Below are 13,119 nucleotides of genomic sequence, written 5' to 3'. Positions count from 1 at the left end.
AATAGCGAGGTGTTAATTGCCCTCAGGGTGATAACTGTTTGGATGCGAATATCCCAAGCTGACACTTAATTGTGACATGACTAATACCACGTGTCTGCAATCACCAATTTCGACATAGAAAAATGCAATCACAAAAACAATTCGAAATCTATGTATTGTATTACGAAATTTCAAAAACGATTTTTTTTTAAAAGGTCGTTTATTTGTGCAACTCTCCAAAAAAATACTTTCTTTCTCTTTCGGTAATACGAGAGCGAGAATTTTGGTTTTGAGCTAAAATAAGATTTATACTTCTTTAAAAAGTTATCATAATTGGCTTAAGTTTATGTTTAATTCATTTAATGCATTAAAAGCGTCTTATTCATTCACAATCTCTTGTCAAACAATGTTTATTCTCGGACTCATTTTCGTTAATTTTTCTACGGCCGCCATTGCACATTTTTGTGTAATCTACGGATCGAAACCGGACCAGATATGACAAAAATCCGCATTTTCACGATAATGACCACAGACGGACGGTAGACAGAAAAAATAAACCAATAGAGAAAACTACGCATTAATAGACTATTTGTTAGATAACTTTGTTAAAAGTACGTATCATTTTGATGTAAAGATAAGAAACAACAGGGACTAATTCATTCAGTGCCATGAAACAATGAAATTCATAAACATGATAAAAAAAAGTTTTTAAATTGATATTTTTTTGCTACCTTTGCTACTTTATCTTTACTTAATATAATATAAAAAAAAAGTTAATTTTGTGTACTAGATATTTAGTTTTGTATATATACAGGTTGCACTATAATGAACCATTCATTCATTTGACTTATTGTTGGGTAACTGAAAGCACATATTTATTTTTATTTGGCACAAGAGGAAAAAAATAATTCTGTAACTATAAATGAATAAAGAAAACATAAACTGAAACAACTGTTTTTGTTGTTATAGTTTAATTATATTAATGAATTGAACAATATAAACTAAAACATATAAAGGAAATAGAGCATCAACGTGACGCGACAAATGACATTAAAAAAAAAAGTTATTTTTTTTACGCAAAATGTGATGCTATCCAAAATTTCTGGGGATAACACTGGTATATATAATATTATACAATTTTAACTGGATTTGATGGTATTTATACTAGGATACTTAGTAATATCTAAATAATTTCAGAGCTTTGAATAAATTTCCATTTGTTTTCTTAGGCATTAATGAGAGAAACATTTATTGGTATGGAAGAAATAACTAAACATTTACCAGGAGGTGTTTTTGCTGAAGTCAATGCAAAACAGTCAAAAGGTACAAAATATTTATCATTTTGTACATGATCCTTATAATTTATATAATTCATATAACGTGACGGTACCCAAATTGCACCTATTTTGATAGTTTTTTCAACTACGTTTTTTTATGATTAAGACAAATTTTTCCATTTTGTGTTTATTTTGTAGCCTTGTCCTTCTTTATTATTTAGGTACATCAATTTGATTTTCAATCCATATGGAATCATAGAAAAATTGGTCTGAACTAACCTCCAAACCATCAATAATTCTGAAAGGAGGAGTACCCAAATTGCATCCATGCTTAAATTCGCATCGTCAAAAGTCGAATAACAGAGCTTTTGTTTATTTTTTTCAAATATTTTGAACAATTGAATATTTGTCCATACTTACTCTTCATTTTTTAAGAAATGGATACTTGAAACATATTGAATTTGCTAATTTTAAAAAGATGACGTTTTGATGACGTCGCATGGTGACGTTTCGGTACATTTTGCTTTTTCAGTAAACACTTCATCTGTTGATAAATACTGTGAACGTTTTGTGTATATCTAAATATTTTTACCTATGTTGAAAGACGTACATAGTATCAAATAATAAAAATACAAATTGTTTAGTCTCTAGGAAATGTTGTAAGATTTCCGCTGCTATTTTTGCTAAATAGGTGCAATTTGGGTACTCGGTGCAATTTGGGTACCGTTATGTTAGATCAGTTACTTGTTTGATTTAAACCAGTTTCCTATTCTCATCCATGATAACTTTAAAATTTCAAATATCTCAATCACAAGCAGCCTACCCTTATTTTTATGGATAAATGCACCCCTTCCTTGTAAGAAAATAGGGATACATTATTAGTTATATGGTGAGTTAGTGACCTAATACGATATGTATGGGGTCCGTAAATTCCATATGGAATGAGAGCGAAGCTTGAATCCCAATATGGAATTTACTGACCCCATATATATCGTATTAGGTCACTAGCACACCGTGTAACAAATTTATCTTACCAACTATCTTCACATGTGGTATTTTGACTAGTGGCCTATCAAAGTGATCAAGTTTTCAATACTAAGTACTAAAAGATCCTACTTCCATTTTGTCTATACAGAAAACAAATGACAACAATAACAACTTTTTAGCTTAAATTATGTTTTGTGACATTATTTCATTTTTCATCATCAATTTCTTCGTCTGTTGAATCCTTTCAGATTTTTCCTCAACACTGTGTTGTTTATATAAAGGGTTGTGGCATCTTTTTTGTTTTTTAAGGGAAGTAACTCCTTACCAACCCCAGATGGTAATTAACTATGTATGGTAACTAAACCTATATTTTTTTAGGACACCCTATATCAAATTTACATAGTCACCACATGTAGTCCTTTAACCAATCATATCTCTATGAATTTAAAGGAGGTAAGATAAATATATATATTTTCCTTAAAAGGATAACATGTATACAGGAAAAAGAGTGCATTTATTAGTGTTATGTCTGATGAATGATAACCCAATGTCTGTAACTCCTCTCCCTTCTAATGTAGTTTTATTCTGTACCATAATTATTATTTCACTGTTTTGGCAGCAGTATATGCATATGACTTACTCTGTTGTTGACCTATTGTAGATTAAACAACAATTTGTGAAAGCAACTGTCATGAAAACTTGTATGCCCTGAAAATTTCACACTCTGTGAGATATTTATCAATTATGGGCTTTTGACGAGGTCAACACGTTATATATGAACCTGTTCAGATTATATTGACCGAGGACAAAGTCAATATAATCTAACAGGTCCATATATAACCTATTGACTGAGTGTAAGTCCTTAAGATTCCACTAAAGTCAAAATATAGGACACTACAGAAAAATCTAAACTTTGCCTGTATTTTTCAACCTATAATGAATAAAGTCCTAAACTATGGGAACATATGTTCATTTAAACATACTTAACATATACACACTGTGCAAATAGTAAATAAACTTGAAATGTTTATGTTGTGGCCAAACCGGTTTTGGGGGTAAACACTAAATTTTCCAAAAAATCTGGAGGCCTATGAGATGACATAATTTGTTTAAAATTGGTATACACGAATACTGTTACATGTAATGCAGTACAAGCTAGTATTTATTTGTCAAATAAATATGTTTCAATGACATTTTTGTCCAATTTCTGTATTGTACCTTTGATATTCGTTCACTCAGATACATGAATTTAACTGAAACTCGTAAATCAATACATTTTCTGAAAAATCAATATTAGCCTGTACTTGTCTCATTGGCACTCACACCACATCTTCCTATATCTATGTACTGCATTATATAGGTTACAGTATACATTCATACCAATTTTAAACAAATTAAGTCATCTCGCAAGCCTCCAGATTTTTTGGAAAATTAAGTGTTAACCCCACAAACTGGTTTGGCCACAACATAAAAATTTCAAGTTTATTTACAATTTTCACAGTATGTATATGTTAAGTATGTTTAAAATAGTTTAGGACTTTATTCATTATAGGTTGAAAAATACAGGCAAAGTGAAGATGTTAATGAAGTGTCCTATATTTTGACTTAAGTGGAACCTTAATTTCTATATAACATATGTAAATAAAGTATTAGGAAAATGATGTTCAGTGTTCTTTCTGTGTATTTTTAATTTGTTTTTTTGCAAGAATTCATGTTATTAAAAATATCAATATTTTTTTAAACAACTTTATAGCTTGTTGCTTTAATTCCTTGTATTTTTAGCTTCTGCATTTAGCATAAAATTCTTGAATTATCTAGTGAAACACTTTTCTTTTTGTCTGATAAGGTGTTTTCTCTGTGGTTGTTATGTGTGACGTTATGATGTCATAAATCTAAATTTAGTAGCATTTTTATATTGACCACCAATATACATATGAATAAAAACATAGTGTCAATATATGTAAAAATAGAAACAAGGCGTCAAATACATAAAATAAACTTTGAAGCATGTGATCGTCATATCCAATGAAAACAGTAGAGAGCTACCCCAAATGTAACATTTTTTATTATATATGGTATTACCATTTTGATGTGACAATTTATTCTGAATTGAAAAACACCATTGACCTTTTCGTAGCATATTGAGACCTTTGTGAAGGCTTCTTTTATGATCTTGCTGATATTTATGCCCAATGGGGCATAAATGTCATTATCAGTTTTTGGTCTGTGCGTTCATTCGTTTGTCCCTCCGTCGGTTTGTCTGTCCTTCCGTTTGTCCGTCTGTCTGTCCCCCTTTAGGTTAAAGTTTTTGGTCAAGGTAGTTTTTGATGTACATGTAGCTGAAGTCCAATCAACTTGAAACTTAGTGCATATTTGTGATGCAATGGAGAGCATTGATTAGGATCTAAGGCGAACTAGTTCCTACTGAGAGTTGTTCCTTTCTCTCAGCAATTATCAGCTTTTTTAAGTGGACTTTTAAATATTCAATCTTACCGCAAGACTAAATTGCCAAGATAACACTATTGTTTTGACAATTTTTCTTATCAGAAAACTAATTATGTGTGGTATTTTATATGTGATTTATGAATGAAAAATAAGAAATTGATTATATTTCATTTGTTTATTTTAATTTTAGGAAAGATGCCCTCCTCCTTACCTCCATCCTCTAAAGTAGTCCTGGTCTACTTTTTGGGAGGTTGTACATATTCTGAAATATCAGCATTAAGATTTCTTGGAAGATTAAAAGGTAAATGCAATGTTATATTACTGTTATGCTTTGTAAGAAATGTTGTGTAATGTATTTATTTTATCTGGTCAGATCACTTTCTTCAAGGCCTGCTGCAGTTATATGTATTCATCTTAAATTTATCTCAATTACTGGCTAAATGTCACTTCTTTTATAATAATTAACTAATTGTTAACTTCATTTTCTGTTATGATACAAAGGTACAAATAGGTTTATGAATCAATTAGTATTGCAGAAAGTTGAATAATAGGTTGACCTATAGTTGTTTTAAAATGTCTGTGTCATTTTGGTCTCTTGTGGATAGTTGTCTCATTGGCAATCATACCACATCTTCTTTTTTATATTGTATTATTGTCTTTTGGTCAATTTTTGTTTTTGTCATGGCCTTGTCAGTATGTCATCCACTTATGAGTTTGAATAACTCTTTGGTATCTCCTGTCTTTTATTTATGGAAATGAATGATAAAAGTAGGGCAAAAAAATAAATATTCCCTCTTTAGTTAATAGCCTGTCTAACAAAAACATAACATATTATTGGTATAAGTCATGTCTTGAAATAAAAGCAATAAGACATAGATCATTATGGTAGATTTGAAAAGTTTAACCTTTGTCTGCTCCTTTTGTAAACTGAAAAGAGATTTAGATTAAAAACGCACAATCCTATACTCATGCTTGACATAAACGAAGCTAAGGAGTAGAGGTTTGATTGTTGTTTCATTTCAAATTAATTGTAAGACTGTAATCTAAAAGCAAAAGCTCAAATCTAAATGGATCCAAAACCCCATGGTTAAAATTTACTTATTTGCTTTTTTGAGCATTAACACATATGCAAGTTTTAGTATACAAATTACAAATTTCAATGGGAAAAAGAATTTTGAAAGATATCTAACATATAAGTTATTTTTTTAGTAACTGGTGAAACGTAAGTGGTTTGCTGTTTGATAAAACTAAACTTATTGTGTTTGGCCTTATTGGTAATTTTCTCTTATTGCTATGCATAGGCTTATTTACTAGAACAAGTGGTCAGTATCAATTGTCAATACATGGTCATTAATGAGTTGACCAGTCACATTTATTGAGACATAAATCCATCCAAACCAGACTATTTGATAAAATAGGACAGCTATTGTGTAATCTAAAGTGCAGGTAGAGTAGTGTTAGAATTGATTCAGTCTGAGTTATTAATGATAGGCAGATATATACCGCATGTACTGTGTATTGCTGATAGATCAATGTAGAAGAAATTAAGATAAGATATATATTAAATATAAAATGTTAAAATTGCATGTTATAATAAAATAAAATCATCATTTGGAAAAAAAAGAATTGAAGCAGAAAAGTGCATTTCCTATTTTAAAACTGGGTTAATAACATTGTAATACACTTTTTTTATGGGTATTATGTTTTTCAGTCTGTGCATCCATCGGTTCATCAATCCATCTGCTCGTCCATTTGTCTGTCCATCCATTTGTCCATCCATTTTTCCATCCATTCATCCATCCATTCATCCATCCATCTGTTCCACTTCAGGAGGTTAAACTTTTTGGTCAAGGTAGTTTTTGATGAAGTTGAAGTCTAATCAACTTAAAAACTTAGTACACATGTTCCCTATAATACGATCTTTCTAATTTCAATGCTAAATTAGAGTTTTGACCCCAATTTCACAGTCCATTAAACATAGAAAATGATAGTGTGAGTGGGGCACATTCTTGTTTAGCATACAATCCAAGATATTCTTGATGATAAAAGTAAAGATTTATGAAAGTGAATTGCAACTTTCTTTATTAAACCAATTACTGTATGAATGATTGAAAAAAGCTAGCATGGGTATGTTTGACCACTGTACCACACTCTATATATAGATACCTCATGTAAAATGATTGAAAAGAAATAGATATTTATGAGTATGAAAAAGGAGAAAAAATAATATTTTTTTTTTAAAATATGATTTTTTTTTCAGGGTACAGATTTCTAGTAGCTACAACATCCATAATAACTGGAACTTCATTATTAGAACAAGTAGTCGAGAAACCTCCAATCTGATTATATACTGAAAATTCCTGTGATATAAAAATACATTGTGCAATATGACATTCCTGCATAATAGAGTATGCAATTTATTTAATGAAGAGTTATTATGTTTTTGATTGAAGTTTATAGAAAACTGACACGTCAGGAAGTGCCAAAAATGTGTAAGGCACCGAAACAAATATTTTTTACTGATGCAAACAAAGAAATTCATTGAAATAATATGAGAAGAAAACTACTTTATTTTATTGTTTGTAATCATACTTCACACAAACTACTGTAAATTCAGAAATTATTGCGAGGTTTTTATTATTGCGAATAATACGACTGAGTTGTAAACGCAATAATTAAAACTTGCATTTTGTAATATTTTAACTGAATTAAGCATGACTTTTCTCAAAATCGTAAAAATTAGAATCGCATTCAAGTGTAAAATGAGAAAATCGCAATAATAAATGCACGCAATAATTTCTGAATTTACAGTATTGATAGTTAATGTTTTATAGCTGCATATACATGTATGTATATGAGATATTTAAAACAAATAAATATATAAATATGAATTAAGTTTAAGTTAGTATATGATAGACTTTTAGATTAACAAAATGATATGGACATTATAGAAAAGCATGTACAATGAAAACTACAACATAAACAGTGTGTAAAACCAAAAACACATAGCTTTCCCGGAGTCAACACTTTTGAATTACATACTGTTTTTTAACCTGTTTATAATATTATATACATTGAAGAGAATTGAGAATACATAGTACTTTTGAATGCATATTCAACTGATGTTGTAGTATGGCCAAGTAGAAGCAGCTATGAAATATGTGTAGGAGTGATACTAATATAGTTTTCAATGTTACCCTGATTGAAAACTTGTCTGTGACATATGATCATTAACACATTCAATGTAGTCACTGCATAGCACCTTACCTAGCTATTTGAAGCCCTTGAATCTTTAAACAATGTAGTCATGGCACCTTACCTAGCTATTTGAAGCTCTTGAATCTCTAAACAATGTAGTCATGGCACCTTACCTAGCTATTTGAAGCCCTTGAATCTCTAAACAATGTAGTCATGGTACCTTACCTAGCTATTTGTAGCTCTTGAATCTCTAAACAATGTAGTCATGGCACATTACCTAGCTATTTGAAGCTCTTGAATCTCTAAACAATTTAGTCATGGCACCTTACCTAGCTATTTGAAGCCCTTGAATCTCTAAACAATGTAGTCATGGTACCTTACCTAGCTATTTGTAGCTCTTGAATCTCTAAACAATGTAGTCATGGCACCTTACCTAGCTATTTGAAGCTCTTGAATCTTTAAACAATGTAGTCATGGCACCTTACCTAGCCATTTGAAGCTCTTGAATCTCTAAACAAAGTCAATGTAGTCATGGCACCTTGCCTAGCTATTTGAAGCTCTTGAATCTCTAAACAATGTAGTCATGGCACCTTGCCTAGCCATTTGAAGCTATTGAATCTCTAAACAATGTAGTCATGGCACCTTACCTAGCTATTTCAAGCTCTTAAATCTCTAAACAATGTAGTCATGGCACCTTACCTAGCTATTTGAAGCTCTTGAATCTCTAAACAATGTAGTCATGGCACCTTACTTGCTATTTGAAGCTCTTGAATCTCTAAACAATGTAGAGCTTAAAACCATTACAAGAATCATGGTAGTAAAATTAGAAATTGCAATTCATTAGTCAGAAGCAACAAGATACTAGGTATACTAAATGCCACAAAGCCTCTCAAGGTAATAATGGCAGAAATATTGTGACCTAATTTTACTCCAAAAATTGCATTTGTAAAGTCTGGCTTGACAAAAATTCATACATTTATGACTTTTGCAGCACATTTATCATCCATACGTCCAAGATGACTGAAAGACCAAACTCTGACAATTAAAATATACCCAAATTACTTTTTTAAAAAAGTGTCTTTTGTTATGTCTTGATATTTTTTTGGGGGGATTAGGTTTTGATAGCCAATCTCTAATGTAGTTTTAGATTTAACAAAATTGTTTACACACTGGGTGCTTTTAAACAGAGACAAAAAATACCAGAGGGACAGTCTAACTCATAAATCGAGAATAATCTGACAAAGCCAAGGCTTTAAAAGAGGGACGAAAGATACCAAAGGGACAGTCAAACAAACTCATAAATCTAAAATAAACTGACAACATCATGGCTTTAAAGATTGATTGTAGTTATCAAAGGTACCAGGATTATTGTCTAGATAAGACTCATCAGTAACGTTTAGATCAGAAAAGATGTAAAGCAAAACACGTACAACGTTAAAAAGAATTGAGGACCCAAAATTCCAAAAAGTTGTGCAAAATATGGCTACGGAAATTTATTCTTGGGATAAGAAAATCCTTAGTTTTGTAAACAGGAAATTTATAAATGACATTCTGTATAGACATATTTCTATTTTGGAATACTGTATGTTGACCTTAAGTCTAGACAGAATTTGTGATGAATATTTTATTTGATTGCAATCTCATTGGCTTATATCTCAAATTATTAATAATTTAAACAGAAATTGAAAAAAGATTATATAAGATTTAAAAATATGTATTTTATCTTAAAGATAATAAAAAAATGTGTTGACACTTTCATCTTTTAATTCATTTTCTTTTTCTTTTTATTCAGTTTATTCTGGGATAAGTGCATCCCTGAATCATACTATACTTTGGAGTTCGGTATTTAACTTATTGTACTTTTTTCAGTTGTATAATTGATCCTGCTAGAAATTAATACAATCAACCTTCCTCCAAGTACATATCTCGATATACGAAATGCCTATCTTGTCAAATTCAAACTGTAACATAATCATGTCCGCCACTTAGTGTTCACTTCACTCAATATTTATTGATGGAAAAGTTAGTTTTTGGTAATAAGGTATAACCATTTGTTTTTATGCGCCACCTACGATAGTAGAGGGCCATCATAATTTCTGGTCTGTGGGTCCGTCCGTTCGTTCGTCCGTCTGTCTGTCGGCTTCAGGTTAAAGTTTTTGGTCAAGGTAGTTTTTGATGAAGATAAGGTTCAATTAACTTAAAACTTAGTACATATGTTTCCTATGATATGATCTTTCCAATTTCAATGCCAAATTCGATTTTTGACCCCAATTTCACGGTACACTGAGCATAGAAAATGATAGTACAAGTTTCAGGTTAAAGTTTTTGGTCAAGGTAGTTTGTAATGAAGTTGAAGTCCAATGATTTGAGAATTCTAATATAAATGCCAAATAAGATTTTTGACCCCAATTTCACGATCTACTGAACATATTAAATGATAGTGTGAGTGGGGCATCCGTGTACTATGGACACATTCTTGTCTATTCATCAGGTTTTCCTGATTAGGTCAGTTACTTGAATATTATAAGAAATAGGTCATCTGTATTTGTATAAAAGGTAGTAAGGTGTACACATATATTTGACGTGAGTCGTTTGACATTGACCTAATTTAAATGGATCACTGATCAACGTTATTTTTGTATGATTACTTCATTTTCTCTCAATTACTTAAGAAATATGTCAACTGTATTTGATCTATAGAATCATTGAAAAATTTACATTTTCTTCAAATAGAGTCCATCTGACCTTGATCTCACTTTAATGGACCATTGATTACGATGATTGATTAGATCACTCGGTCCTACTGACCATTTACTCACCTTCATTGTCATCGTAAACTTTTCATGAAATCTTCTGTAAAACCATAGGACCAAAAAGTAAAATAAAAAAAATACTGAACTCCGAGGAAAATTCAAGACGTAAAGTCCCTAATCAAATGGCAAAATCAAATGATAAAGCACATCAAACGAATGGACAACAACTGTCATGTTCCTGACTTGGTACAGGCATTTACATTTACAAATGTAGAAAATGGTGGATTGAACTGGGTTTTATAGCGCTAAACCTCTCAATTGTACGACAGTTATTCAATTGTAACATAATTTAGGCTGCATGATCATTTGCAGTAGAAATTAAATGGCTAAATGTAAAACAAAAAAGTTATGTCAAACATTTCTAGGTACCAGTCTTGTATTACAACTCCAGTTTCCGGTGCATGTCAAATCTTGCATCTTTTTGGGTGATATCAATCCAGGAAAGTGGAAGGATATCATGTTTACTGGAAGTGGTGCGGCCTAGTAAAAACAGCAAACAGAAAGTAGAAGAAAAATTTTTTTTGACTTCAGGGTTACGTAACTTTTTATTCTTCATGGTCTGACCCACTTTTTTTTCGTTAAATCACAATTTCACATTAGTACATACATGATATAAACATGAATTTTTTTTTCTATGTAGCATTTTTTATTTTTTTATTTTCAAAGATCAGCTGTTTAGCATGTAAGCCTATGGAGCAGTCAATTACAAGACTGCAACCTTCTAGCATCTTAAAAACTATAACATATAAAGAAAGCAAGTCAAGACAAAAGGGTGTAGAATATCAAGATCTAACTCTTTCTCATTTACAACCACCTCGGTGATCTCGTGGTAGTTTGATCTCCTCGACTACTAAAGGTTGTGGGTTCGATTCCCGTTCTGGTCAAACCATAGATTGACAATTACATTTTTAGCGTTCTACTCGCATACTTTTTAGCAGTAATAGCAAATACTGGCTGCCCTCTTCATCTATCCACCCTTCCGATTTACTAAAAAATTATCCGTTGACTCCTAACAGGTCCTCTTGCATTCTCTAGTACCATCTTATAGCATTCTCGTTTGAAATCTCAGTCAAGCAATCTTAAACAATATTTATAGTTACAAGGTCACATCTGGTGACATTGAAATATAAATATAAATAAAGCAAACCTTGATAATTTCTATGAAAATGACACAAGAAAAGAACTTCATTTTCTGGCCTTGAATTGAATACGCAAATAAAAATTCAGGATAACTATAATTATTTCATATGTAACCAGAAATGACTTGTTAGGATATTACTGAAAAAACAAACAATTTCAATATTTTACCTAATTTTTTTTTAACATCATCTATTAAATTTCACATGTCCGAAGCGCTGCTCTGTAGTTAGTTCCATCATGAACGCTCATTGTCAAATATGTCAAAGCCAACGACGCACAAGTATGACACATTCCAATAGATAGAAATTAACCAAATAATACCCAAATCCTTCTATATTCAACTTTACCTGAGGGAATCAAAACCTTACATCGTAATGATTAATAAATTTATAAACAGTTAGCGAAGGTATGTTAAAAATCATGTCAACACAGCAGTACTTACTACTGAGCTGATGATAGTTACCTACGGAGACTGATAGTTCACAAGCAGTGGTATCGACCTTACAATATTCATTATTTAAAATCTTTTTTTAAAGTCATAAGAAACGAGTGACCGGTGAAAAATAATGTTCTTCCAATTCTTGAACTAATGCATACAAACATCCTAAACTTCGTCTTCTGTGCTCGAATTTATCATTTTTTTCGTGTAAATTTCGTATAATTGTCAGTTTTTTTTCTCAATCGGTCAGTGTTGTTGTGAAAATATGGCAGGTAATTAAAGTTCGTGTTTTGAAGCCGAAGTTTAACGATTGTCACCTGTTTGTCAACAATTGACGAAAAATAAACAAAAAAGCATGGAAATTGAGCACGTGTTTAACATGTAAATTCAGATAATAGTTTATTTTAAGGACATCCATGCGTATTGTGGTCACCGGATTTTTACGAGATGGGTCACACTGAGGTCACCTTGCATACGGAAAATATGTCGGGGGAATAGCTTGCTGGAAGGAAGCTATTCAAATAAAGTAAACTTCTTCTAAATATGAATAAATTAAAGAATTTTCTTCAGAAAAAAGTATATGTACATAAGTTTTATAATGAAAACTATCCATTGAGTTATAAAAATCATATGCATTAATTTTTTTTGATTTGAGGTTTCTTATGACTTTAAATAAATATTGGGTCATGGAGAAAACATCGTGTAAATAATAGAATTTTACACCTTTAACCCATATTCTTTAAATTAGTAAACACATTTAATTTTCTGATGATTGAAATCTGAATTTCCCAATTGGGCCACATTCCAATTGATTGTATATATTTTATAAGTTCAAATGGAA

At 31.0% G+C, this 13,119-nt stretch overlaps 1 protein-coding gene across 1 annotated transcript in view; it reads left to right on the top strand.

Annotated features, from left to right (window-relative positions):
• The window catches only part of LOC139519751 (vacuolar protein sorting-associated protein 33B-like), a 43,961-nt gene extending 36,736 nt beyond the window's left edge, over window positions 1–7,225 (top strand). The window contains exons 17-19 of the mRNA XM_071312006.1: window positions 1,209–1,302; window positions 4,879–4,989; window positions 6,949–7,225. Of these exons, the coding sequence (XP_071168107.1) occupies window positions 1,209–1,302; window positions 4,879–4,989; window positions 6,949–7,031 (288 nt within the window). The 3' untranslated portion in view covers window positions 7,032–7,225. The remainder of the gene's footprint in view (window positions 1–1,208; window positions 1,303–4,878; window positions 4,990–6,948) is intronic.
• The last annotated feature ends 5,894 nt before the right edge of the window (window positions 7,226–13,119 follow it).

The sequence above is a fragment of the Mytilus edulis genome, chromosome 4 (genome assembly GCF_963676685.1).
Source record: "Mytilus edulis chromosome 4, xbMytEdul2.2, whole genome shotgun sequence".
NCBI lineage: Eukaryota > Metazoa > Mollusca > Bivalvia > Mytilida > Mytilidae > Mytilus > Mytilus edulis.
Note: the sequence above shows the minus strand (reverse complement) of the source record. Positions and strands in the feature narration are given on the sequence as shown.